General features: G+C 48.7%; 1 protein-coding gene across 2 annotated transcripts; it reads right to left on the bottom strand.

The window, feature by feature from the left end:
* srfb (serum response factor b) lies at positions 1-22,364 on the bottom strand. Of its 2 annotated transcripts, none has more exons than XM_023796372.2 (8): positions 21,211-22,364; positions 15,430-15,696; positions 5,932-6,181; positions 4,853-5,011; positions 4,343-4,456; positions 2,985-3,170; positions 2,685-2,740; positions 1-1,754 (listed from the first exon to the last, which is right to left on the bottom strand). In XM_023796372.2, exons 1-8 carry the CDS (start codon positions 21,865-21,867, stop codon positions 1,650-1,652), a joined length of 1,794 nt encoding a protein of 597 aa, XP_023652140.1. In that variant the 5' UTR covers positions 21,868-22,364; the 3' UTR covers positions 1-1,649. The 2 variants fall into 2 exon arrangements, with proteins under 2 accessions (XP_023652140.1, XP_023652139.1); XM_023796371.2 differs by having other exon boundaries at positions 5,932-6,184; positions 21,211-22,363.
* Positions 22,365-23,963: the final 1,599 nt, after the last annotated feature.

Here is a 23,963-nt window from a genome sequence, read left to right on the forward strand (position 1 = left end):
AGATGTTCAACAGTCTTTAATAATAAAAAAGCTTAACAACAGACAAGGGTTAACAGTCAAGAGTCCCTTTCTTGTAGGATGTCTGAGCAGAGGGTGATCTGATCGACCAAACAGCCGCCAGAAGACAGCGCTGACCTTTCAGAGCAGCCTCTGGCTCTACTCAACAAATCACATTGGCACGGCAGCACCTCCCACACCTGCTTCCCTGGGCCCCTGTGATAATCTATCACAAGCTTCTTCATAAACAAGCTGATAACCACAAGGATCAGCAACCATGAGCAGATTCTGAGACTGATGGTGTGCGGAGGAGCAGCCGGTGCCCAGGGAGCCTCTGGCCATGATGAGGATCACCTCCACGCCGACTGGGGTACATTTAGTAACTGAAAGTGCGGAAATGTTTCTTTGCATCAGAAGGCTCTGGAGAACCACACAGAGTGGAGCGGTCCAGTAACGGCAAAGACCACCACCTTTACAGTATGTCCAAGGCGTATGTCCAGAATACATGACAAAAATGGCTTTCCTGAGTTGCTCAGCAATTATTCGTGATACATTTTCTACAATTTTGCATCCTTCAGCCCAGCCGGGGTCCTGCAGAGTAGACCCAGACACTGGACTCAAACAGAGGAGGAGCGTGCCGTCGCCAAAGCTGCTGTAGAGTTGCATCAGGTCTCAGTATAACGCCTAGAGATTCCAGCAGCAAAACACTCCTAGGAAAGCATTCCATGACCAGGCTGTACAGGGGTAAAGGCACAGGGACCAGATGCCCACATGAACATTACCTGCTGAAAACGTTAACAGAACGTGCCGTACCGAAAGACAGCGGCAGAGTCGTCTGCGGGCTGCCGTGTCCAGGATGCCAACGCTGTGTCCAATCACAAGGAAGAGCAGGTCCACGCTGTGTTACCCAGGCTCCTTTCCTCTCACCAGAAATGCCACCGTAATGCCAGTGACGGAACTGCAGGCAGACCTTTGACGGTGCCTATGTTTTTATATAATTGTCAGTGTAGGGATGGTGAGGGGGTGTGTGTACACACTACAAAAGAAATGGATGGAGCCGCGGCAGTGGATACATTTTGGCACAAAGTTTCACCCAAATGCAAGAGGCAAAAGGGGAGAGAGAGGGGAAAAAAAATGGCTTGACATTGTCTGCTCTCCCCCTTAACTGCTCAACATAATATAGAAATATATTACATTCAATTTACATACCTGTGTAAATTACATAGAAATGAGTCACATATACATACAAAACATTAAAAACAGCCACATGCCATGGCACAGCGTGCTAAAAATACCAAATCTTTCAATAAAAAAAAAATGTACATTTCTACATTACATTGGATCTGAAACTTCCCTTCCCATCCAATCTTCCCCCATACATAGAAACACACACCCACACACAAAAAAAAAAAAAAAAAAGTCTCTTTGGCTAAAGCCACAGCACCTGCAGTGTGCATGTCTCAAGTCCAAAAAGTTCTGGGTGGACAAGAACAGATCCACAGAAGGTAGAAACATCCATCTCACTCCTATGCTGCAGTGTTTCTATACTCGTCTAAATAAGGTGTTTAAAATAAAAGGTACTGTTGAAAAGTGTCGATAAGAGCAGCGGCAGCCTATCCTGCAGCCGCCCCCTTTCCCGGCCTCGCTGTCCATCAGTCACTCTTTGCATTGTGGGGCGGGGCGTCCAGGTTGACCACCTGCAGCTCTGTCAGGTTACCACCGCTGCCCCCGCCGCTTGCCTGCTGCCCAATCACCATCTGGGGCACAGAGAGGGGGATGCTGGGAAACCGAGGTGTTTGCTGCTTTAAAGAATCACTCTTAGTACAGCTCAGGTTCTCTTCGACAAAGTTAGTTTTGGAACATGACTTAACAAGGCCTCCAACATCCAGTTTGGGTAAAATGAGGGAGGAGATGATTGCGCACACTGAGCAGACTGACACAGCCTCACACACAAAGGGTGAATCTCAATACCAAGAACGCAAAGACCGTACTTGTGGTCTTTGCAAGACCGGTCTTGTGAACTTGCCTTTCAGAAATTATCTTGCAAGATCACGAGGACAGAGAACACACCAATTGTGTACTGAAACAGATTTGTACTTGTGTACTTGCTGTTCCACTATTCTGTACATCCAGCTGATCACCGCGGCTGTAATTTATCATAGTATTTAATAAATGACTATCAAAATGCCCAGTCTAAATGAATTATTCCTGGTATAATTTATTACTAAATAGTTTACACTTAAAATATTCGTATTTATTTTAACTCTGTTCAAAACGCTATACGTGGGTCTTAACCATTCAAGTTCAGCAGTGTCACTAGCCAAAAAAGTGAAACAGCAAGAAAATACTGAGAGGAACGATAGAAACTCTGATTAAGGTAGTACAGGTATGGTTCCTGCCTTCTTCCTTTGCCATCACAAAAGCACACAATGAATCATGGGATTGTTCTCATTTGGCAAGGCTACAGCCGATGCATACTTGATATTTGGGGTTGGATCTGGTCTTCAGCAATGGAAGATGACATAAAACGGGTACATGAGAACACAAGTACGGTCAAGTACGCATAATGAGATTCAGCCAAAACCCTGAAGTGATGTCGTATTGGTTAGGAAAGCAGCACAACGTGCATTAGCAGACGATTGCATTTAAGGACATGCAGGGAAGAGGTGAAACAGATCTTGCCGTACTGGGTGGATCTGCACTGCGGAGACCGGCGCTGTGAGGAACACATGAGGTACAGCTCCTGGAAGTGACAGAACACAGCACGTCCCTCATCCTCTCCAAGGCTCAGCAACACTGCACTGCGGTGACCAGTGGCAGGGCTACAAAGGCTCAGGCTCGATATTAACAGACTGATGAAGGGACTCGCTAAGCAAAGCCTATGTGTGCAGTTGCATCATCATGTTTGACATCTAACTTCACGAAGCCAATCACAAAACCCACCCCTGCGGTATTAGTCAAGTCGGCTCCCCAGTTACAGGCCTTACCAGTGTCCTGGCCCTGTGTGGACACCTGCATGGCGGAGGATCCCTGCGAGAAGGCATTCAGCACCGTGAGGCTGCCGTCAGCCAGCGCGGGTGTGGAGGCGTACATCACCGTGTGGGGGCTTGGGTATATGTGCCCCGCCATGGACGTGGGCACCGGGGTGGTGACGATGGTGGCTGGGAGGCTCACTGGGGGGGCAGGAGAGCAAGAAATTAGAAGCAGATTCTTCAAAAGATTCAGGGCACGCCGCACTGCTAAAGGCAGCAAAACACGAACATGCTGTCGTGCTAAAGCCTGCAGTGTGACTGAAAGAACACTAGATGGCACTGCAGCTCCAGCTGCCATGCAGGGGAACCTGTCACTCTTCAGAGAGAATGCCCTGCTGGGCTACAGCCCATGTCTTCTGCAGAAAGACCAGCAGCCTTGCAGAGCGCTTATCGTGTGAGGTTGTGTCCCGGAGGCCTGATGGCAGCTTACGGCCACTAGAGCAGCATTCCAGGGCAGAATGGCGTTCCCTCCTCCCCGATACCTCACCAGCTTCCCAGGGGAATCCCTGCACAGGTGCGAGGGCCTCTGCGGCAGTCTGCTCAGCCATATGCAACTTTTAAATGCGACAGCATACACATGCCTATGGCAGAACGCGAACCGCAGGGCGCTCAGCGTCCCGGAACACACCGGGGGCATCGCTAGTGCCTGGTTCATCGTGAACATACACCTTACGACCAGGGGCTACTAGCAGTTTTTTGAGACTCCTCTACTCCGCACTTCACCTGCGCTTGAGATTATATGACAAGTCAGTGTGCGTAAACCTTCCAAGGCAACCAAATGCTTTGGCTCTTATAAAGGCTGCCTGCTTTCCAGACACGCACTGCAGAGAAGCTCAAATGGCCTGGATGCCGCATGGCATGAGTATGGTGAAGGGGAGGGCTACCAGGCCACATCGTTTCCGGGGGGTCTCCCCTACACAACGGACACCTTTTGGTGTGGTACGGTGAGCAGATCTACCGCATTACACATCTGCTCCACTGTCATTTTAAAATTGCACGCTTGAACTTGAGCATGCAGCGGTGCCGGTTGCGGCGCATTTCACGATGATGTCAGGTGCCTTTATTACACCTGGCAGCCGGTGCCCCCTGGAGGCTGGGCTGCCAAACAGCTGCCACAGTCAACGGGAATCCATCCCCAAGCAGAATATGAGCATTACTACATCTACAGTCATACCGACGTGTTATGTATGCAGCGTGTGTGTGGGATGAGATGGTAAATTGCCGCAGGGCCGCACGTAATTTAAAAGCTGGCACGCATCTTGCAAACGAGTCTACTTTCAGAAGAGACCACGTTAAAAGGTGCGAGCCGGTACCTGTGGCGCTTGTAGAAGCCTGGGAGATCTCCTGGCTGCCGTCGCTGGGGTTGCCACTCTGCTGCGTGGTTGGATGCACCTGGATGGCCTGCAGCTGCTGGGTCATACCGGCCCCTAAGCCAATGAGATGCAGGTTTCATTTCATTCAATCGCCAGCCATGACATCATCTGACTAAAGCCCATTAAACCGCTCACTCCAATAAAACTGGCAAGCCAGTCCAATAGGAAGTGTGCAGGGCAGCAAACAAGCATGTATGGCGTCCATCACACATCCACAGCTCCATCTCTTCAGCTAAAAAGGCAACCCAACCCAAAAGACACAAACTTTGGTGCATAAAAAGTAAAAAGGCAACCCAACCCAAAAGATATTTTATGCACCTAAGTTTGTATCTTTTGGGTTGGGTTGCCTTTTTACTTTTTATGCACCTAAGTTTGTAATACTGCTCGTGGCCTTTTAGCCATCCCAGTGAATGCAGCCATTGGAGTAGCTGTGGTGGGGGCTGCACTCACCGGCGAGGGAGACTGTGGTAGGGAAGCGGAAGACAGCCTGCTGGTTCTGCTGCACGGGCGCGGCAGGGATGGACTGGGCCTGCTGGCCCTGGATGGCCAGCGAGTGCTGCTGCAGCTGGCCCAGCGGAATGGTGGGGGTGCCAGGCGCCAACGAAGTCCCTGTCGAGGATGGGGGGGGGGGGGGGTAAGGACAATTATAGGACTGGGAGGGGAGGCAAAAATATGCCACTGAAAAAGCAAACCTGAGTAAATGACATCGGACACTCAAGGGGCTGGAATGTAAGATGCTGGACACAGGGGTGCAGGTCACCCCTCCCGGGCGCAGGTCACCCCTCCCGGGCGCAGGTCACCCCTCCCGGGCACAGGTCACCCCTCCCGGGCACAGGTCACCCCTCCCGGGCACAGGTCACCCCTCCCGAACTCTAACAGTAATTCCTTAGGATCAGCGAGATGAAAAAGCATCTCTGTATAACATGGATGTTGAGAAGGTGAGCAGGCAGGCAGGAGGGCACTGCGTTGGCCTCTCCTGATGGGGCAGGTTACTTTTGCTCAGCTAAGCATTCTAGTTCCTTGGTGGGGGGGGGGGGGTGCACATCCCCCTTAGTGACTTCGGATGTCAGAGGAAGCACCACGGCGTGTTTCCTGTCCCTCCCCGAGCTGGAAGCCCATGAAGCACTGCTTAAATGATCATTTTGCCACGAGCCCGAGAGCCTTCATTTAATATTCATTACTAATTATAAGCCCTGCTTGGCAGGGCTCGCCACAGCACCCATTGTGTAGGCCTGCCTGATTATTCCTCCCCTACAAAGACAACTAACAGGAGAAAGATTTCTGATGGTGGAGCACAGCTCCCACCCTGGCCACTGCTTTTGTAGAACTTGACAGGCGACGCTGTCCTGAACAGCATTTAACGTAAAATTACACAGGAAGCAAAGAGAAAACTGGCTGCGATGGCCGTCTTTCTGTGCGAAGTGGCAGCCTTGAAACAAAACGGACATCAAAACACAATCTGGCACTAGATAATTGTGGAATACATCTACAGAAGCAGGAAGAGTCTCCATGGCGACCCCAGCACCTACCGGGCATGAAGGTGAAGCCGCTGGGCAGCTGCATAACGCCGGCTGAGGCCGCCGAAGTCTTGAGCACGGTGCCGTTGGCGCTGGTGATGCTGTTGACGCTGCTGCTGGCAGACACGGGCGCCAGGTAGTTGGTGATGGGGAAGGACGGGCCGCTGCTGATCTGCATGGTCGTGGACGTGGTCGGCACCGTGGCCTGCGCGCTGGACGTCCCTGGCAAGTTGGCTACTGTGAAGGCTGGCTTCAGTGTGTCCTGCTGAGAGAAACACACAGGCCTGTGAGGACCACAGGGGAGCCCACAGATAGCGGAACGGTGGCTAAGGCACGCGCTCATGGAGCACGGACTGCAACTTTTAGCGGATAACCATTAGCGAGTCGCGGCCGAGCTGATTAGTTGCGGAGCCTCAGGGAGAATGTACAATAAGCAGCTAGTGCAAACTCTTAGTCATTATGAGGGACTGATTTCACAGATACCAATCACGACCCGGGGGGGGGGGGGGGGGGGAACCGTGCAGGTCACTTTTTAAGGGCCATAAACCTATAAAATTATTCCTGAAGGATGAGTAATATTTGACTGTCCTTCAGCACACCCTTGTGAAACACACTAACCAGAAGCAATTTCTCAACTGACAGAGATCTACGATGGGTCAAGCCCTGCAGAGACCAACGATTAATACCCAAAAGAAAGATGAATTGTTTAACAGCCTTGTCGGAAACGGGAGGAGAGAGAGAGGGAGAGAAACCAAAACATTTTATTAACGTGGTTTCCATAACAACCGGCATCATGACAAGACAAAGTACAAAGAACCGATAATCTGTTTGCATGAAGTGACTAACTTCATTCTCCCCGTGTTCAAATGCTCTATTCAGAGACCCAACCTTACTGCGAAGGACAGGAAGCAAGGTGAGGTGCACCAGCACATTACAGAACCACAGGGGTGCCACCTGTTGGAAGGGTCAGGCATTACACAGGCCACATGTTGCGGAGATTCCCACAAGCATCAAAAGGACTAGCAGCAGTGGTCGGACATAGAGCCGCGTAATCCTGCCCAGGAAGTGTGTCTGAGAATCAAGGGGAGCGGAAGTGCGAGTTAAGAGGCTGGGAGAAACGTGCGGCACTCTGAAGGAGTGACAGAATGTGGCGGACAGCTGTGGAGGCGAGGACAGGGGGAGGGGGCTCGGGAAACCTTTGTACCAAAAAAGGTAAAGTGCGCGTGACAAAGCCGGCACATGACACGCCTCCAAAAACAGGAAGCCAGGACTCCCATCCTCAGCAGCAGAGCGGAGCTGCTGAAGCTGACATTAATTGCAAACTCCCGCACTAACAAAAACACCAGGGCTCCATATTCCCTTCAAAACTCATGTCCTTATAAAGAACTGGCAACAAAGAAGCGTAACATTTACACATCGGGGGGGGGGGGGTGGGACGACCAGCTGGACCCCCCACTCATATTTTAAGGGCTGGTGGCAGCTTTATACATGACTGATTCAGTGGGTTAGAGGCAACTGCTGTCTCATGCAAAGCTACGGAGCCCCCCCCCCCCCCCCCCCGGACCCGGGAACACACACAGAGTCCTGCTGATAAGGGCTGGAGTGTCCCCGCTACCCCTCCCCCGCCAAACTTCTGCAAACCTTAGACAGGAAATGGTGTGGTGCATGCCCCCACCCTATTTACCGAGGTCAAGTCGCCACATCAGTACTTGGCAAAGGGAAGAGGGGCTTGAGGTCATTATCCAAAACAAAGGAACACGGAGGGGTGTGTGTGTGTGTCCATGTGTGTGTGTCCATGTGTGTGTGTGTGTGTGTCCCAAATCAGCCCTGTGGCCACCTGACAGGCCTGACGAACCCCGGCCCATGGACTTCAAACACCTCAGCAGAAGCAGCTGGGAACGTGCACAATCGCCACGGCCCCACACTAGCCAGGGTGGCCCGACAGCAGCAGCCTAGTGGCCAAGAAGCCCAAACAGTCTAGAGTCCTCAGGCACGGTGAGGTACAGCGTGTGGCAGGGGGGGGCTGAGACAGAGGAACAGGACGCATGAACAGCTGAAGTACCAGACAGCTGGGGGGGGGGGGGGGGGGGGCTCAGGAGCAATCTTAACCCACTGTTAGCTGGCTGTGATAGAGGCCAACTCTGCTCATCTACACCTCAGACTGACAAGGGTGAGCAGCCCGGTGTGGACCGTCACCTCAGCCTGCGCACCTGAGCCCGGGCCTCAGCAGGACAGTCACGGCCGAGGGCCCTCCAGCAAAACCCTTAACCCCCACCTCTAGGGGCGCTGCATGCTACCTGACCCTGCGCTGTGACCCCAAAGCTTGCTCTCAGCCTGTATGTGTTTGTGTGTCACACACACGAAGAGCAGCATGGGGAAGGTGAAAAGTATTTGCCCACGGGGATTAAGTCTCTCGTCTACCTGGGTGATTACTCAGCTCAAATGCTGCTGGCCCCAAAGGGGGAGGGAAGAAAAAGAAAAAGACGCACAGCAACGCAGAGGCAGCCCATGACTCAGCCTGCTAACTGGGCCCAGCTGCCCCCTCACAGGGAGACGCACAGACTCTCTCAGCCCGCTGATTACCCACAGGCCCAGCAAACCTGCTTTCCTCACAATAAGCAGGTGACCAGCAGCCTGGTTAGAGAGCAGACCACTGCTCTGTAAGGGGGCTGTGGATGTCCATCCCTACACACACTGCTCAGGGGAGCATGGCCACACGGTCAGTCAGTCTACAGAATGCCTAACACACGGTCAGTCAGTCTACAGAATGCCTAACACACGGTCAGTCAGTCTACAGAATGCCTAACAGCATCACCACCTTTCACCCTTTTTTTTTTTGCATGAATTTTATTTGGGGGGAAGGGTCGTAAAACACTCGGCAGAAACCAGTTTCATTGGAACAGTGGGAAACAGGAAGTCAATATGCTCTGTGGAGAAGTTGAACAGTAAGAGTCTGCTTGCTGCAGGTCCCCTCTCGATACCACAATCCCTGTTTTCTACCAGTTGCGCCCATTTAACTCAGATGCCACTGCTGTCCTCTGCCCTGTGGTTTCTGAATCCCAAATCTCCCATAGAGCCAAAGCTAACACACACAGAAGTGACACAGAAATCACTGACTCGAAGTCAGACATGCTCTGCTGAAAAAGGGGAACCACAGCTGCACCAAGACAAACGCTTACATTTGGCGTAAAACATCTGAATGCCATTATGATAATGAGCTGAGAAAGTATTAGGCACAATCAAACCACAATCATTACCATACCAGCCAGATACCCAACTTGTCTTCCAACTCTAAAACCAGCCTTTGAACAGAAAGTCAAACATTCTGCACCATAAAGGGTTAATGAGTCAGGGGGGAGACTGCCCCCTCCTATCACCCCCAGGTACTGGAGCCACCGCGCTGCCTGCTGCTCCCTGTCGTAGCCATTTGCTGGCTCCCTTCTCCCGCTTTGTCACCCTGCCAACCATATGGAATTCACAGCTCCATTTGGGACTTCTAAAAAAGGCAAGGCAGCCCAATTTGAAGCAGCAGCCAATAGCAATGGCCCTGCCCACTTACCCACAAGCCCCTTCACTGGGCACCTCCACTCCGCTCCCCACCCTCAGTCACTCCCTGTGCCTTGTGTGCCATTTCCAGCAGACAGTAAGATTAGGGGCAACTTTGTGATAAGGACACATAATGGAGCAAATTAAACTTTCCATTATCTCAATGACACTCACTAGTATTTTGTTCAGCCCCCCCATTCATCCCATCACACCCCCCCCCCCTCCAAAGCAGTTAAGCAAGCCCACCTTGTTCCCAGAAGGAAGCAGAACTGTAGAATCACAGATCAGGATTAACCAGCAATGGGGAGGGCAATAAAGACCAGCATCACATTCAAGCTTAGGCTCAACCCGAAAAAAAAAAATAATTAAAATCTGCCATAGCAAAGATCAGGAAAAGCACCAAAATTAATACAATCCCCATCATTACTGAACTGCAAAGAAGTTTATACCAAATAACAGGCATCTTCAGAGCCTGTCAAACATAATTCCCAAAACATTATTCCAAATTAGAGGTAAAATGTGAAACCGTAATGTAGCACAAGACCAACACTGCAAACAAACAGGCTGTGTACATTCCTCCAGACCAAGGGCACGTTTCAGCACGTGACTAAGCAACCTCGCCAAAGTAAACAACCCCACAACACGGCTACTCTGCTCCCTCGGCCCAGTTTCTGACACGGTGGGCTTTACGCTCCGCCCGGCTGCATTTTCACAGTTTGTTACTAGGAACAAGTGTAACCCAGACGGCTCAACGTTTGGGCCTTGTTTAAAAGACAGAGCAGATTCGAGTGCATACAGTTCTAGTATGAGGCTCATAGCACCACAGAGGACAGGAAGCCAATCCATCTCAACAAGTACTGGGAACAAGGGCCAAGCCAGCAATTGCAAGGATCATTTCAAGATGCAAACGGCCCTAATCCATAAACCACTTTTACTTCCCTAATATTTCTGGTCTACTTGGCTTCAAAGAGGGATGGGAGTGAAACAGAAAGTTAGGAAACAAACTCCACTCTGTGTTGGAGAAGTTACTCACAAGAGTACATTACAGAGGTGGAAAGTTCAGGTCCAAACCTACAAATCTAGACCAAGTTTATACTCAACTGGTTGGTTGAAACAATACTTTGGTCTGGATTTGTACTTTTTGGACCCAAACTTCCCACCTCCATCCTTAATGGATTACTTATGTGAGCAACTTCAACACAATATACCGGAACAATGACTGAAGCCACAACCTGAATGACTGAAGCCACAAAGTACTGTCACCATCTGAGACGTTGGCCACTCCAAAGCTCAGAAGAGGAGCACATGATGGATGATTAAGGACCTGAAACCACCCACTGTTTGCAGATTCATCTCCTAGGGAAACAGTTCAGTTGTGTCTTGAATTTAGCAGTACAAAGCACAGCACCTAGCCAGTCTTACATAGGCAAGAAAATGGGCATTTCACTTCAACAGATGTCATGCTGCATGCAGGAGGTGAAGAGGAAATCCATTTCATTGTGACTGAAGACAGTAACACACACACACACACACACACACACACACACACACACACACACACACACACACACACACACACACACACACACACAGCCATGTGCCAAAAACCCCCTGGCACCTTGCCACCAGTTTTTTTTTTCTTGTTGAATACTTTAGTCACAATCAGTAGAGAGCTTTCATGATTAATCAGAAACACTGTCCATGCAGCGGAATAAAAACCATCTACAGCACTTAATTCAGCAGACCAAAATCGCAGCAGGATTCTGGCTAATCTCACATCACCAAGCACCTGACCAGAAGGTAATGGGTAAGAAAGAATAGCTATACGATCTCCTTTGCACAAGAGGCTCGAAGTCAACGGTGGTGCTGTAATTAAGACCGCAGCTACTCACTGAATAATGTTAACCCCTGACACCACAAGCGCCCCCCCCCCATCCCCATCCCGACCAGAACCCACTATCTACAGCTGTTTAGCACACAGACTTGGCAGAAGCCCAGTCCAAACCTTGCGACGGGGAGGCTGGGAACAAGCTTTGGGACGCAGCCCAGAGGGACCGGAGGAGAGATTACATCCAATGGTATGTTTGAGCCAAATGTGGCCCATTTGTCCTCTCTGATTTCTACCATTGGCCAGGTTATATTGCTCCCCCCACCCTGGCTTATCTCCCCCACACTCCCCAAAAAACAGGGGGGGGGGTTGTAAGCAAAATTTAGCCAATACAAAATCACAGGACTCCAAAGACAGACAGCTGCAGCTAATAAGGAATGCAGGAGGCCCCCGCCTGGGCGGCGAGCATGGAGACCATACCATATATGGTCATGGAGGCAGAATCTATGTTCTTTTCTTTAAATCAATGGCGGGACCACGCTCGAGTGCGTCTTGGCTGGCGGGAGCCAACACACGAAGGCTGGCGCCATCCACAAAGTGTGCAGAAGGTCACCTCTCGTGTGGGTTTATGACGTGACATTTGGCCAAGCGGAGAAGCGTGAGGCAGCAGACCACCAAAAGTTGTGTGAGCCTCAATAATAAGAACCCTTATTTCAGAAAGCAGCCCTTTTAGGATGGGGGCCTACACTGCACTTTGAGGACAAGAATCAGAACTCAAAAACCTGTGGAGAAAGGAGTGTTTCGGGGAGAGATAAAAACTCGGAGTGAGGGGGAATTATGGATACTCAGGAGAAAGGAATTCCACAGACAGGGAGACACCCTAAAGAAGGCTTTGGTCACCAAAGCTAAAGAGCTTACAAGGCCAAGAACCTTGGGAGAATAAACTAGAAATTAATCTGAAGTTTTAAAGAATATGAGATACAAACATGAGGTTGGCAGAAGCAGGGCCCAATTCAGGGAATTCTGCATAAATGGAAATCATTTATGCAGAAATAAAAGGCGCATCCGACAACAGAATGGTCCAGAAGGATGCGAACTGTGGCTCAAGGTGACATCATTGTCATTGATCATGAGGGAAACAAGATTTAAGGGTGGATTTAGGGCCAAATGGCATGGTCAGTTTTAACGCTGATGTGGAACAGAGATGAAGAGATTTAGTAGTGATGAATGTAAGCATAAACATAACATTGAAACAGACAAATGAGGAGCAGGTCATATAAAATTTAAGGACAGTGGGCCAGGAAGAGAGCCTTGGGGGACCCCTGGGCGACTGCAGAGGGAGAGCAGCCATAAATGCCAAGGTCATGTCTTGAGAGGATATTGGATACTGTGCCAAGGGCTATGCACAAGCTGAGAACGAGGATTTTGAAGGTTCTGCAGCCAGCAGATGAGGATCATTGAATACTTTAGTTAAGACTACACTAGATGATGTTTAGAGATAGCCGCAGCAAGACGGAGAGGCCAAGCGACAGATGTCAAGGAAAAAGATTGATACCTTTGTTAGACTGATGGGGGCAAAGAGAACAGAATGCCTGTATATTCAGAGAGAAAGGCAGCGATTGCTCCTTCCAACTGAGTATATTCAGACTAGATTGAGAAGGTGACCTTTGAGGAGAGTGGGAAAGCTAACATTCTGGGAGAGATGAAGGCAGTCAAGTGAATAGAAGGGGGAACACTTTACCATGATTGACTTAAGTTGGTTCATGCAGATACTGAGTGTGACATGGAAGCAGATGTGAGGAAAATGAGACAAGAGGTCAGCAGCAGCAACAGAAAATATTTTGGCTTCGGACAATTCAGCAGCAAAGCAGAGCCACAGGGTAACGGAAAGGCAAGGTGCTCAAACAAGAGTTTATGCAGAACTGAGCCTTGGTTTGGGTTGAATTATTACATTCTTTCATATTTCAGCACAAATGACTTTTCAGCTGTCAGATGGGTGAAGAGTCTGCACAGGTGTCGCCCAGAATGTGCATTTGGGCTCAAGGAGTGCCGTGTTACTGGCGGGAGGGGGGAGGTAATATTGAATTTTATTATACATTACAGCAAGATCCCAGTCTCACTCAGAGGAAGGACTGTTTACATGGGTAAGAAAAGCTGGGGGAGTGTATTCACCAGGCCTTTGCCGAGTTAATAATGAGAAAATCCACTAACAAGATCGCAAAAAGGAGAGAGATGAAGGTGGCTAGGAGACTTGCTTCTGGAGCCGTGGGGAGTGTATCGACACTGTCTGAGAGCACCCACTCAACATGCAATTAAGCCGGCCAAATTCAGTGGAGGACGATGCTGGAGAAGAGCCGAGTCCCAAGAGAACAAGGTGGTAAGGTAGATGTACTCTTCAGAGACCAGTGTAACACTCTTCTAGTCCGTATGCTAAAAATGTTCTCCATCGACTTGGTAGTCAGCTCATACAACACTATACCTGTCCACTGATGAAACCCAACAGGACTGAAAGTAACCGACGTACCCAGGATCAGAGGAGAATGTGACCCAGGGCTCACTAGCTCTGATGGCATGGGTCCGAAAATCTCTAATGGAGCAGAAGGGTAAAAATGGTGTAGGTGTGAAAGAAGCACCGCGAGGTTAACAGTGACAGACTGGATTCCAAACATGTGCAGTACAGAAATAAAGTCACTGCCAGGCAGCGGGCACAACAAGCAGGACGAGGACATCAAAATAACTAGAAAAGTAGCTGGGGGGGGGTCCAAAATGAACAAGCTAGGCTAGCAGGCTAAGTAAAACAAAAACAGTATCATGAGGCAAAAGGCTACAGAAGCGGCAGGCAGCAGTGACGTCGGCAGTGCTCTCCCAGCGGTGACGTCGGCAGAGCTCTCCCAGCGGTGACGTCGGCAGAGCTCTCCCAGCGGTGACGTCATGTTTGTTTCAGCACCCAGAGGAGGATGGGGTCCCCTTCCGAGTCTAGGTTCCGCTCAAGGTTTCTTCCGGCTAGATGGAGTTTTTCCTTGCCACTGTCACCTCAGGCTTGCTTGGTGGGGGTTTGGGCCGGTTATGTGTAAAGTGTTTTGTGACAATGAAAGTTGTTAAAAGTGCTATATAAATAAAATTGAATTGTTTCAAAAAGCTGTAAAGGAATGAGGGAATAAACCCTCTATGGAAAGAACCACATTCCCTTTACAGAGGGGAATCCTCAGACCCTCATTAAACACACTGGGTCCCAAAGCTGCCAACCACGTTACAGCTGCGGGCTCGGCGTTGAACTTCAGCTAGGTTAGCACGCATGCTAAAGTTCACGCTAAGTTCAAGCATGCTCAGACCAAGACAGGGGCCCTTACAAATTTGAGGTTTTGCTGTGCTGTTCCTCATCTGACAAGCCGCCCCTAATCTCACTTTTCTTGGTGGTCGTGGTGAAGGGGGCGGGGGCGGGAGGGAGGGGGGGGGGGGTTGGGGTCGGTGGAACCATTCCAAGTACAGGTAATATTTCCCCAGTGAGGCAGAGACTAGGACACTAAATGCTGAAGAATGCCTTTATGGCAGGTAAGCAGGGCAGAAGTATCGCGAAGTGAAACCAGCTTCTGCTACCTGAAGATGGGATTAGGACAGCCGTGGATGTCCCAATCATCAGCGTGAAAGTGACATGTGCCCCACAACAAGCTTTTTCCAGCTATTGTGTAGAACAGCATGCATGCATGCATCAGTGCAACCTGTGCATGAAAAGTGAGTAGGGTGGCAATGTAGACAAAATCTGCATCATCCAAAGAACCTTCATGATCTGCTGTGTGCAGAACATCCTACAAGCATGCTGCCCATACGAGTTGACTGTGGTCAGTGATGAAATCACAAGAGCCCAGGTTGTGATGGCACAGGATATGGATACGGACTGGCGACGGTATCGGAAACGCCAAACCTCGAGCACCTAGCCTGTAAGGCTCAGCATGTGACTGGGTGACATTCCTACTTACGACCCATTTTCTCTTAAAAAAAAAAAAAAAAAAAAAAAAAGAGTGTCAGAGATGCTGAAAGCAAGACCTTTACTTTCCCTCTACCCAACTGCATGTTAAGCTGCTACAATTATGAAAGTCACACGTCGGACCGCGCCGCACGTCACATGCGCTGCTCACCTTGCTCTCCCCGCAGCTGTCGGACTCGGACACCTGGTAGGTGAGGTCCGTCTCCTCGAAGCCCGTGGCGCTCATACGCTGGTCACAGGTGGGGTCGGAGCGCGGCGGCGAGTCGGGTGAGTTCAGGCACGTCTGGATGAGGGCCTTGCCCGTCTCGCTGGTGATCATGGGCTGCAGCTTGCGTGTGGCGAACGTGTACACGTGGCCGGTCTCACTGGCCACCAGCAGCAGGACCTGCGTCCCAGTCAGCGTGGACAGCTCATAGGCCTGTGGGCAGAGGAAGGCGTCAGAAGGCGTCGGAAGGCATGGCATTCTGTGTCATGCTAGCCAAGACAGCCCCAGCACTAAAGCAGAACCCAGCAGGAACACCTGTTCTTCATTTCCCCCGCATATCAAAAACATTCACCCAAAGAAAAAGACCTCAGTAGGACTTAAACCGTTACATTTCTTATCAAAACAAAAAGTTTAAAAAACTACAGCTATGTAACAGTTTATTAAAATTAGACAACACTACTGAGACACACAGATGGTCTTCTTCATTACACAGAAAAATTATTCATAGCAGGAATCATAACTGAGAAATGGTGGTCAAATTAAATCTAGAGTGTAAAACCATCCACTGGAGAGAGAGACTGATGTATATCGGCTTAGCCGCTAGCTGGCATAAGTAGGAGGTGTGTCCTCAGCAAGCGGTGGGGGGGGGGGGGGGGGGGGGGGGGGGGGAACACCCGCCAAAATAGGGATCCCAACCCAAGCTACACATAACCGCAACACCGGAGACCGGAGCTTGGCTGCCATCCGTCTATGTGGAGGCGTCCCAGGATGCATCGCTGCAGACAGGAGTGGAGGCGTACGATGGGCGCGCTTCTGACAGGCCAGCACGGCCAGCCCAGATTACAGCTTACGACCGCAAAAGCTGTGGCAGGCCAGGCGCAGGTGCTACAGAGATATCCATGGAGGGTCTCGGCCTTCCTGCGTGCCCCATGCCAACAACGCCTTTCGGCAGGTAACCGGTGCCTGCAGCCACTACAGCCGCTTCTGCCGTCAAGAGTCAAAGCGCTCGAGAAATTGTCTGCCGGCAGACGGTCTGTGGGAGGAAGCATGGCAGCCGAGAAGAGCCGCGTTTATACAACACAAGCTCAAGAGAAAGAAAAGCTGAAGCTTTACTCTGTCCGTCGCAGGGTGCCATCTCACAGCCGAGCCGTGGAGGAATGCTGCATGCACAGCACCCCTGCTGGCTGAAGGGTGGTATGGATCAGAGAGATGCTGATCTTCTCAGCAGTCTGACAAAGGCACTAAGAATTACACAGGAAATGCAACTCAAGTTTTTTGTTTTTTTTTGTTTTTTAATCCTATCTGGACCCATCCATCACAATTAAAATACAGACTGTCCCCAATGTACGATCTACAGCCCAACCTGACGACAGAGAATCTCAGCGGTAGGAAAGAACTGAAATCTCACCCTCACCCAGTGGCTGACAGCACCTTCTGCCCCACGCCTGGACTATGGGGCACTCTGTGCTTTCAGCAGTCCTGAGGAGTCATGTGCTGTTGGAGGTGGGAGGAGCCTGGCCCCTTCAGAACAAATCCCATTGGCAGCCTAAACCCCGCTGCAAATTGCGTGCCCCGCCCCAATTCTGCTAGACAACCGGCATTTGCGGCTGAATTAATCTGTGCTGACGATGCATTAATTTCACAAGGTTATACTCTAAGCTGTGAATTTCCTGTAAGAAAAAAACCCCAAGGCAACACAAACAAGCAAGACCGAAAAGCGTTATCGGCCAACACGTTTGCCGATTACCAGCATGCTCACCACGCGGAGAACCGCGACAGCATAAGAATTAGAAAATGTAGGCAGTGACATCCCATTTCCACCACAGCGACGCCCGTAATTAGCCAGGCCTGGGGAGAGTACTGATCACGACCCCCCCGTTTTTGCGACTGCTTGTGGATGCTGGAGAGGCAGGCCGGGCTCAGAAAGACCACAGAAATCCAGTGTGGTGAACAGACGTGTGGTCAACATGCATCAGGCCTCACTTAAACTAGTGAGGCCTGATGTTAGAGGAAGATATCAGGAGAGGTGTGGAACAAAAAAAAGTAGATATTTTATTAAAAGTAGCGGTCACTGATCATCATTTGTATCAGGTAGACACCATTTACAATTCAAAAAGAAGCCATCATTAGAAAAAGTAGGGCTGGGCAGTATGGCCTAAAATCTTTCACGGCATAATTTAAAAAGTACTGGTAGCAATGGCAAATTACATATCGCGGTATCGTTGTTTCTTTAAGTTTCAATATGCTTCTAGAGGTGTAGATCACTGCCATGGCAACTGTGACAATTACTGTAATATTAACTGTATTACTAGGACATTTCACAGCATACTGGTATTTTAAGATGTGCAAAACAAAACTGCAAGAGAAAAAAAAAACCATTCAAGTAACTGACATCTCTGAAATACAATAAGCACCGCAGAAAACTGTAAAACTGATCAAGTACAGCAGAATACATTGATTACAACCAGTCACCTGAAATTGCAGATTATCATTTTCTGCTTGTCCGACTTCTTAAATTATACGGAATCAGTTCAGATGTAAGTTCCACTGGTGTTTTAAAAACCCTCCTCTTAGACCCAATTCAAATACAGACCGGCCAACTTGCGATCTACGACCCAACCTGGTAAGAAAAAAAAATAGTGGTAGGAAAGAAAATGACAGCGTGGGCTACCAACGTATGGGAAACTATGACTTTTGGTTTCTTTACCATTTCGATTAGATTAAAGATTTAAAACGCAAGCATTTTTTAATATTTTTTTTTATTACTACAAAATTTTGTGTTGCGCAACATCTTTCTGAAGCCTGGGAACCTATTTTTTCATGTTGGAAATTGGTCCACTGCATTGTCCATACCAATTCCGACTTGTGTCTATTTTAACATACGACCTTGGGAAGGAACTCAGTCAAGTTGGAGACCATCTATAGCGGTTTGAGCCGAACGGCTCTAGAGGCAGATTTGCATCTAGTTGTAAAAAGAAAAGCAAAGACAGCTGAACACATACAAGTCATGCAAAAAGACTCACTTTCTACCCTCCCGACTGGCAGCAACCAATCAGTAAACACCCCCCCCCACCCCCATCAGCACTCAAAACGTAGGAGTTACTTTCCGGTCGTATGACTAATTAACGCAGAGACGGACGTGCTGGAGTGACAAAGTATAGAGGCTGACATGCTTAATTGCTTTACAGAAGTTAACCAAATTACAGTGAAGGACAGACAAGTCAATCACACTATTCCATTTAACAAATCAGCACTAATGGAATCAATCCCGTTCTCCTTTTTTGAGATAATTAAGAAGCTGCGAGCCCCGACTGAAAAACGTACACAGCATGACCTTCATGGTCTTTCTGTAAGAACGGCAGCGATCACACTGGAAGCGGAACCTCCGTATATCAAGCGTAATTACTTCTGACGGCGGATGGGGCTACAGATCTGTTGGGATGCGCGTCGGCAGTAGCAAACCAAAACAACTTTGATGCCGAGTGCCAAAGTAGAACAAGAGCAAGTCTTTCAAAGCAGTCTAACTCCATCTCTTAAGTGGCTACGAGCCATTCTTCTTATCTTTATTTTATAAAGATGACATTTAAGTTACAAGAGAATATTTAAAGTTCTGGTTTGACTCCACTACAAACAAGACTTTCAAGAGCAAAAAGCCCCTTTGCCTTCTGTTAAAGACTGAAGGTGCTACATTTTATTCAAAACCTGGCTGCGGGATAACTTAGTTGTAACTCTACTATATTCTATCCTACATGTTGCACATAAAAATGTGTCTGAAGTGTTTCCAGCACAATAGCCTGACAGTTCCAGCAAGAGAGTAACAGCAGGAGCATCCTGGGAAAGGTTCAGCAGTGACAAATGTGACAAGATAATCTTCAGTAAGGGCAACTGATTAGCAATTCTGAACTAAAAGATGCCGACCCACCTGGCCAAAAAACCTGAGATTAATATTATTTTAATGACCAGCTATAATTAATTACCCGAATATCATCTCAAGTATGGGGACAGTCTTAGACACTGAGAAGGGACAGTGCAGGTAAAGGACCAGTGAGGCCCCATGAACAGGTTTTAATAGGCAGATTATGCATAGAGGCTGTTAAACTAGGCTGATGCATGAAACAGTCACTTGATCACACAGGCATGTACTTCTGCAAGGCAGCTGATGGTCGAAAAGGTCAGGAAACCAAGAACAGGCTGAAAGTCCCCCCTTTATCCTCAAATACCTGTAATTTGCCACTATAACCCACAGTAAGAAAGGAACCCAGCCGTACGAATACAAAAAAAGGCACAAGTCAAACTTTAAGTTGATTTAAATCAACAGGGCTCATTCTACCAGATGGAATGGAGAGAGCGAGAAATCAATGCAGGAACACCCAGCCTCTGTGGACCTAAAAGAAATCACCTGCCCAGCTAGAAGAAAGTCCACAGCACAGACTCAACTTGGGCCAGTGCCACCAGCGCCAGCTGAGAGCAACCAGGGCATTGTGGGTGCCGCCTTTTAAAACCACACAACACAAGCAGAGCATGATGAATATGGACAATATTTGTACAGATACTACAGGGGATCATGAGAAATAAAAAGCAATGGTTAGCCAGTTGTGTCAAGTCCTAGCATGTCAAAACAATCATTTTACAATATTATAACAAGCGGCTCATACTCTGAAGGCAATGCATTTTGTAAACGATACCACAAACACTAGTTATTTTTAAAATTATGGGTGCCAACATTTAACAGACCCATATACAGGTAAACAGATGCTTTAAGAAGTAGCAGACAAATCAGAGTTCTATTTTCAGTACTGTAAAAATTAGTGACAGATAACAGGATACAAGATAACATCTACCAGGTCCCTCAGAGGGTTGCACCCTTGCAGAGTTTTGGCTGCAGGCATGCATGCTCTAGGCCTAGTAGTAAGAACCTGACACACGTGTTGCGGCTGGCAAATCAGGTAGATATTTATGGAAGATACATCTGGCCACAGAGCAGACTGAGTCACCTTTTCAGGTAGATATTGCAAACAGTACTACACTTAAAAGGAATCTAACAAAGCATTAAAACAAAGTTTTCGTGCAACGTTTAATCGTCATCCATTAACATCCTAGACATTTGATATATACCGTAACAGTGCTGTCGGGGAAGCGAAAGTATCCATGAGTGATTAAAGCAAAAGGCAAAATGCAAAACCCTGAAACACGCACACACACAGCCGGGTCTGGCCACGTTACAAATATTTGACACACGCTTTCCCTCGGCCTTCCGCAGATTAAGGTGTGCACAGAGCACCATACGGCAAAGCTCCGCGTCAAGGTACCGTCTGCCATGTGTCCCCTGCTGCGGCTCGCGGGAGGCGGGGGGTCCCTCCGTGACACCCAAACGGCACACGTGCACAGACCCTCCTCCTCGCGCTTGTAAACATTCACGCGGTTTTTTACGCGAAGATCCCGGGTTTCCCGCAATAATATTAGCTTTTATCAAGAACTATTAATTATAACCACGGTGTAATCCCCTCCCTCAGTAGAGCTGTCACTGCGACTGAGAAAATGCCTGCACACCGCCAATATGAACGCCCTTTGATAAATGCAGTCACTAAATGAGCTTTGAGGTCTTGCACGAATTAAACGAACGAGCGTGCACTCGCGGTCCGAAACTGTTACAGAAACTGTTAGGTGATGTTCACATTCCATTATGTAATGAAATTCTTAAAACACAGCAAGTGGAAAAACACTCACCTTCTTCATTATACCAGTCTTCCTCTTGCTGAAAGTTGTGTAGCGCCGCAGCTTATTGTCGATAAACTCCATTTTAATCTTCACTCTGCCGCGGGTCTTCTTCCCGGGCTTGGCCCCAGTGACGCTCCCCGAGGCTACGCCATAGCCAGGCTGCATGCAAGACTCCTGTCCCGCGGACGCCGCCGCTTCCATCTCCGCCCTCTCTCGCTTCACCGCCCTGCGGCTGTCCCCGACTGAACCCATCGGGTCATCGTCATCTCCCGAGTCCGAGTCGGCTTCGGAGCCGCTACACACCTGCTGTGCGCTCTCTCTGTTCATGTCATACCTGGCGCCGCCGGGCACGCCGACTCCCGCACTCATACCGCCGATACCCGCCTGGCTGGCGTTCTGCAGCCCGCTTAGCCCCGCTCCGTTCCCCGGCCTTGCCCCACCTCTGGAACCAACGCCTGCCCCGTTTCCCCCCAGCATCCCCGATGCGTCCCTCTGGCGTCCGACCGCGCTGCCGGCGTTGTCGCTGAGCCCAGTCACTATAAACCCCGTTCTCACCGAGCTGGCGCGGTTCCCGCTTCCGAGCACCACCGTGCCGTGACCTGTGTTGTCCCCGTCGGACGCTGACCCGCTTCCTATCGGTGGCGAGCCAGCCTGGCTAGGTAGCATTATATTCAGAAGACAACCGATGCCTCTGAACGCTAGCCAAGCGCCTGTGTCCCCAAGTCCACTATATACCAGTCAGCCGCAGATAAACGAACAAGAAGAACTAACAGTCAGGGTGTGAGGGGAGGGAAAAAATGCCTCAGGTCCCCCTATAACTAGTGAGGCAAGTTTCAGAAGTGGCAAGTTCCCCCCCAAAAGCCTTCACCTTAGTTCAGTCAAGCTCAACCTCTCCAATTTCCAAAACTCGCTGCACTTCTCCAAAAGGAAAACGCGCACAACCACCTTCCGATCGCTCCGCCATGTTATGTAGTTCACCTAGTAAACCTATAAAATGTCGCCGACTTGCCTCTTAGAGGCAACCTCGCTGCAACGCACTGTTTAGATATTTAATTAGGCTGCGGTACAGTGGTGTATATTGATACATATACTCTGATTTTTAGAAAAAATTACCTGAGCGTGGATTGATATACCGACCCGAGATCTACTTTCCTCCTTATAAAGAGATCCAATGTTTCCTTTTATGGCGGTCTATCTCCTTATTTGGTGAGTCACAACGTCGCACTTTGATTCGTCGCTGAACGTGTGAGCTAGGCCGCCATTCGTCAAAACCAAAATGCTAATTATAATAAATACCAAAATGGTTGCGCTCATCCCTACGTCACCCCGACAAAAGAAGAAGAAAAAAAAGTGGTGGTGTAGCACGCGCTAGTTTGTAAGCTTGCCTGCACGGATTATACAGAGGGTTTAAGGCTTTGTTTGATCATATTGAGAAACAAGTTTCGTATTAGTTCAGTGGTGATTCAGATTCCATATTGGGTGCTATATTTTAATTTCACCAAAATACTTGCATGCTTTATATTAATTTATAAAATCAGTAACTTCATGTCGATGTTCTACCATCCATCTTATACTATGGCTTAACATTTTATCGTCGCCCTTTATCCAAAGCCACCAAATGGTTATGGCGAGTTTGTGTGTAATTTAAACAGCACACACATGCATATGATAAGCAATTGCAGATGTGTTCCAATGTAACGGAAGTGTAACAGCTATGCTTAATTATTCATCAGTCACAAAGTGCATGGTTGCGGTGGCATAAATTCCAAGGCTTGGGCACCTACCTGGGATGCCAGTCCATTGCAGGGCACATACACCATGGACAATTTAAAACCCTGATTCACTTAAACTGCAGGCCTGTGGACTGCAAAAGGCAGCACATCTGGAAAACGCATAACCTTGACTCGAAAGTGCCAGCGCAATGTGAACCACCAATCCTAGAGGCAGTGGTGCCCCCAGGGCTGTTTTAGTCGGGTGGGCTCTATCCAACTCCAGATAAATGTACGTTAGTTTAAATACTGCATTCTCATTCATTTTCATTAAAATCAGACCTCCCTCCCCAGCAAAGCCACCAGCTATTCATGCCTCTGTAGTGACACTCTAGCCTAGAGCAAAAAAGAAAATGCAAATATCACAACGCATTCTCATTAAATGTAGCATGACGATGGCATAGAAACACATCACAGTATATCACAGGAATCAATAGTGCCAGTATATATCTCTTAGAGGGGTTCTTGTGTAACAAGACATACCATGGTAAGTTCTTATGTAACACAGCATAATATAAGTTGCTGATCATTCCTCTGAGGGATTCAAGTGCACATATCACTGCAAAGCTACTTGAGCAAACACAGATGAGAGAGAAATCATATCCACAGATCCAGAGTTGTCTGAATGTTCTATAGCTTTTCTATACCATGCATTACAGCAGACAGCACTGTTTCCATAGAAACAGCTTGAAGGCAATGCCATGTTAATTTGATTGGACCCGGAGTCAAGGTGGAAGGTTTCTAGCGACATGGAGCTTGGAGTGACAATATGTGAATCACGGTGGTCTGGGCTATGTGATACAAATGTTACTGCATAGACATGTTGATTTGTCAATGGAAGTTAAGCAATGCATAAAAAGTCCACCTTATGGCAAAATCCCTTGGACAAGAAAGCTCTATTGCCTATAATACTCTTAATAACAATAAGCATTTTATGTCTGTTACTTCACTCCGTTAAGAACTTTGGAGAAGGCATCAGGCGACCCTGCTCGG

The sequence above is a fragment of the Paramormyrops kingsleyae genome, chromosome 3 (assembly GCF_048594095.1).
Source record: "Paramormyrops kingsleyae isolate MSU_618 chromosome 3, PKINGS_0.4, whole genome shotgun sequence".
Lineage (NCBI taxonomy): Eukaryota > Metazoa > Chordata > Actinopteri > Osteoglossiformes > Mormyridae > Paramormyrops > Paramormyrops kingsleyae.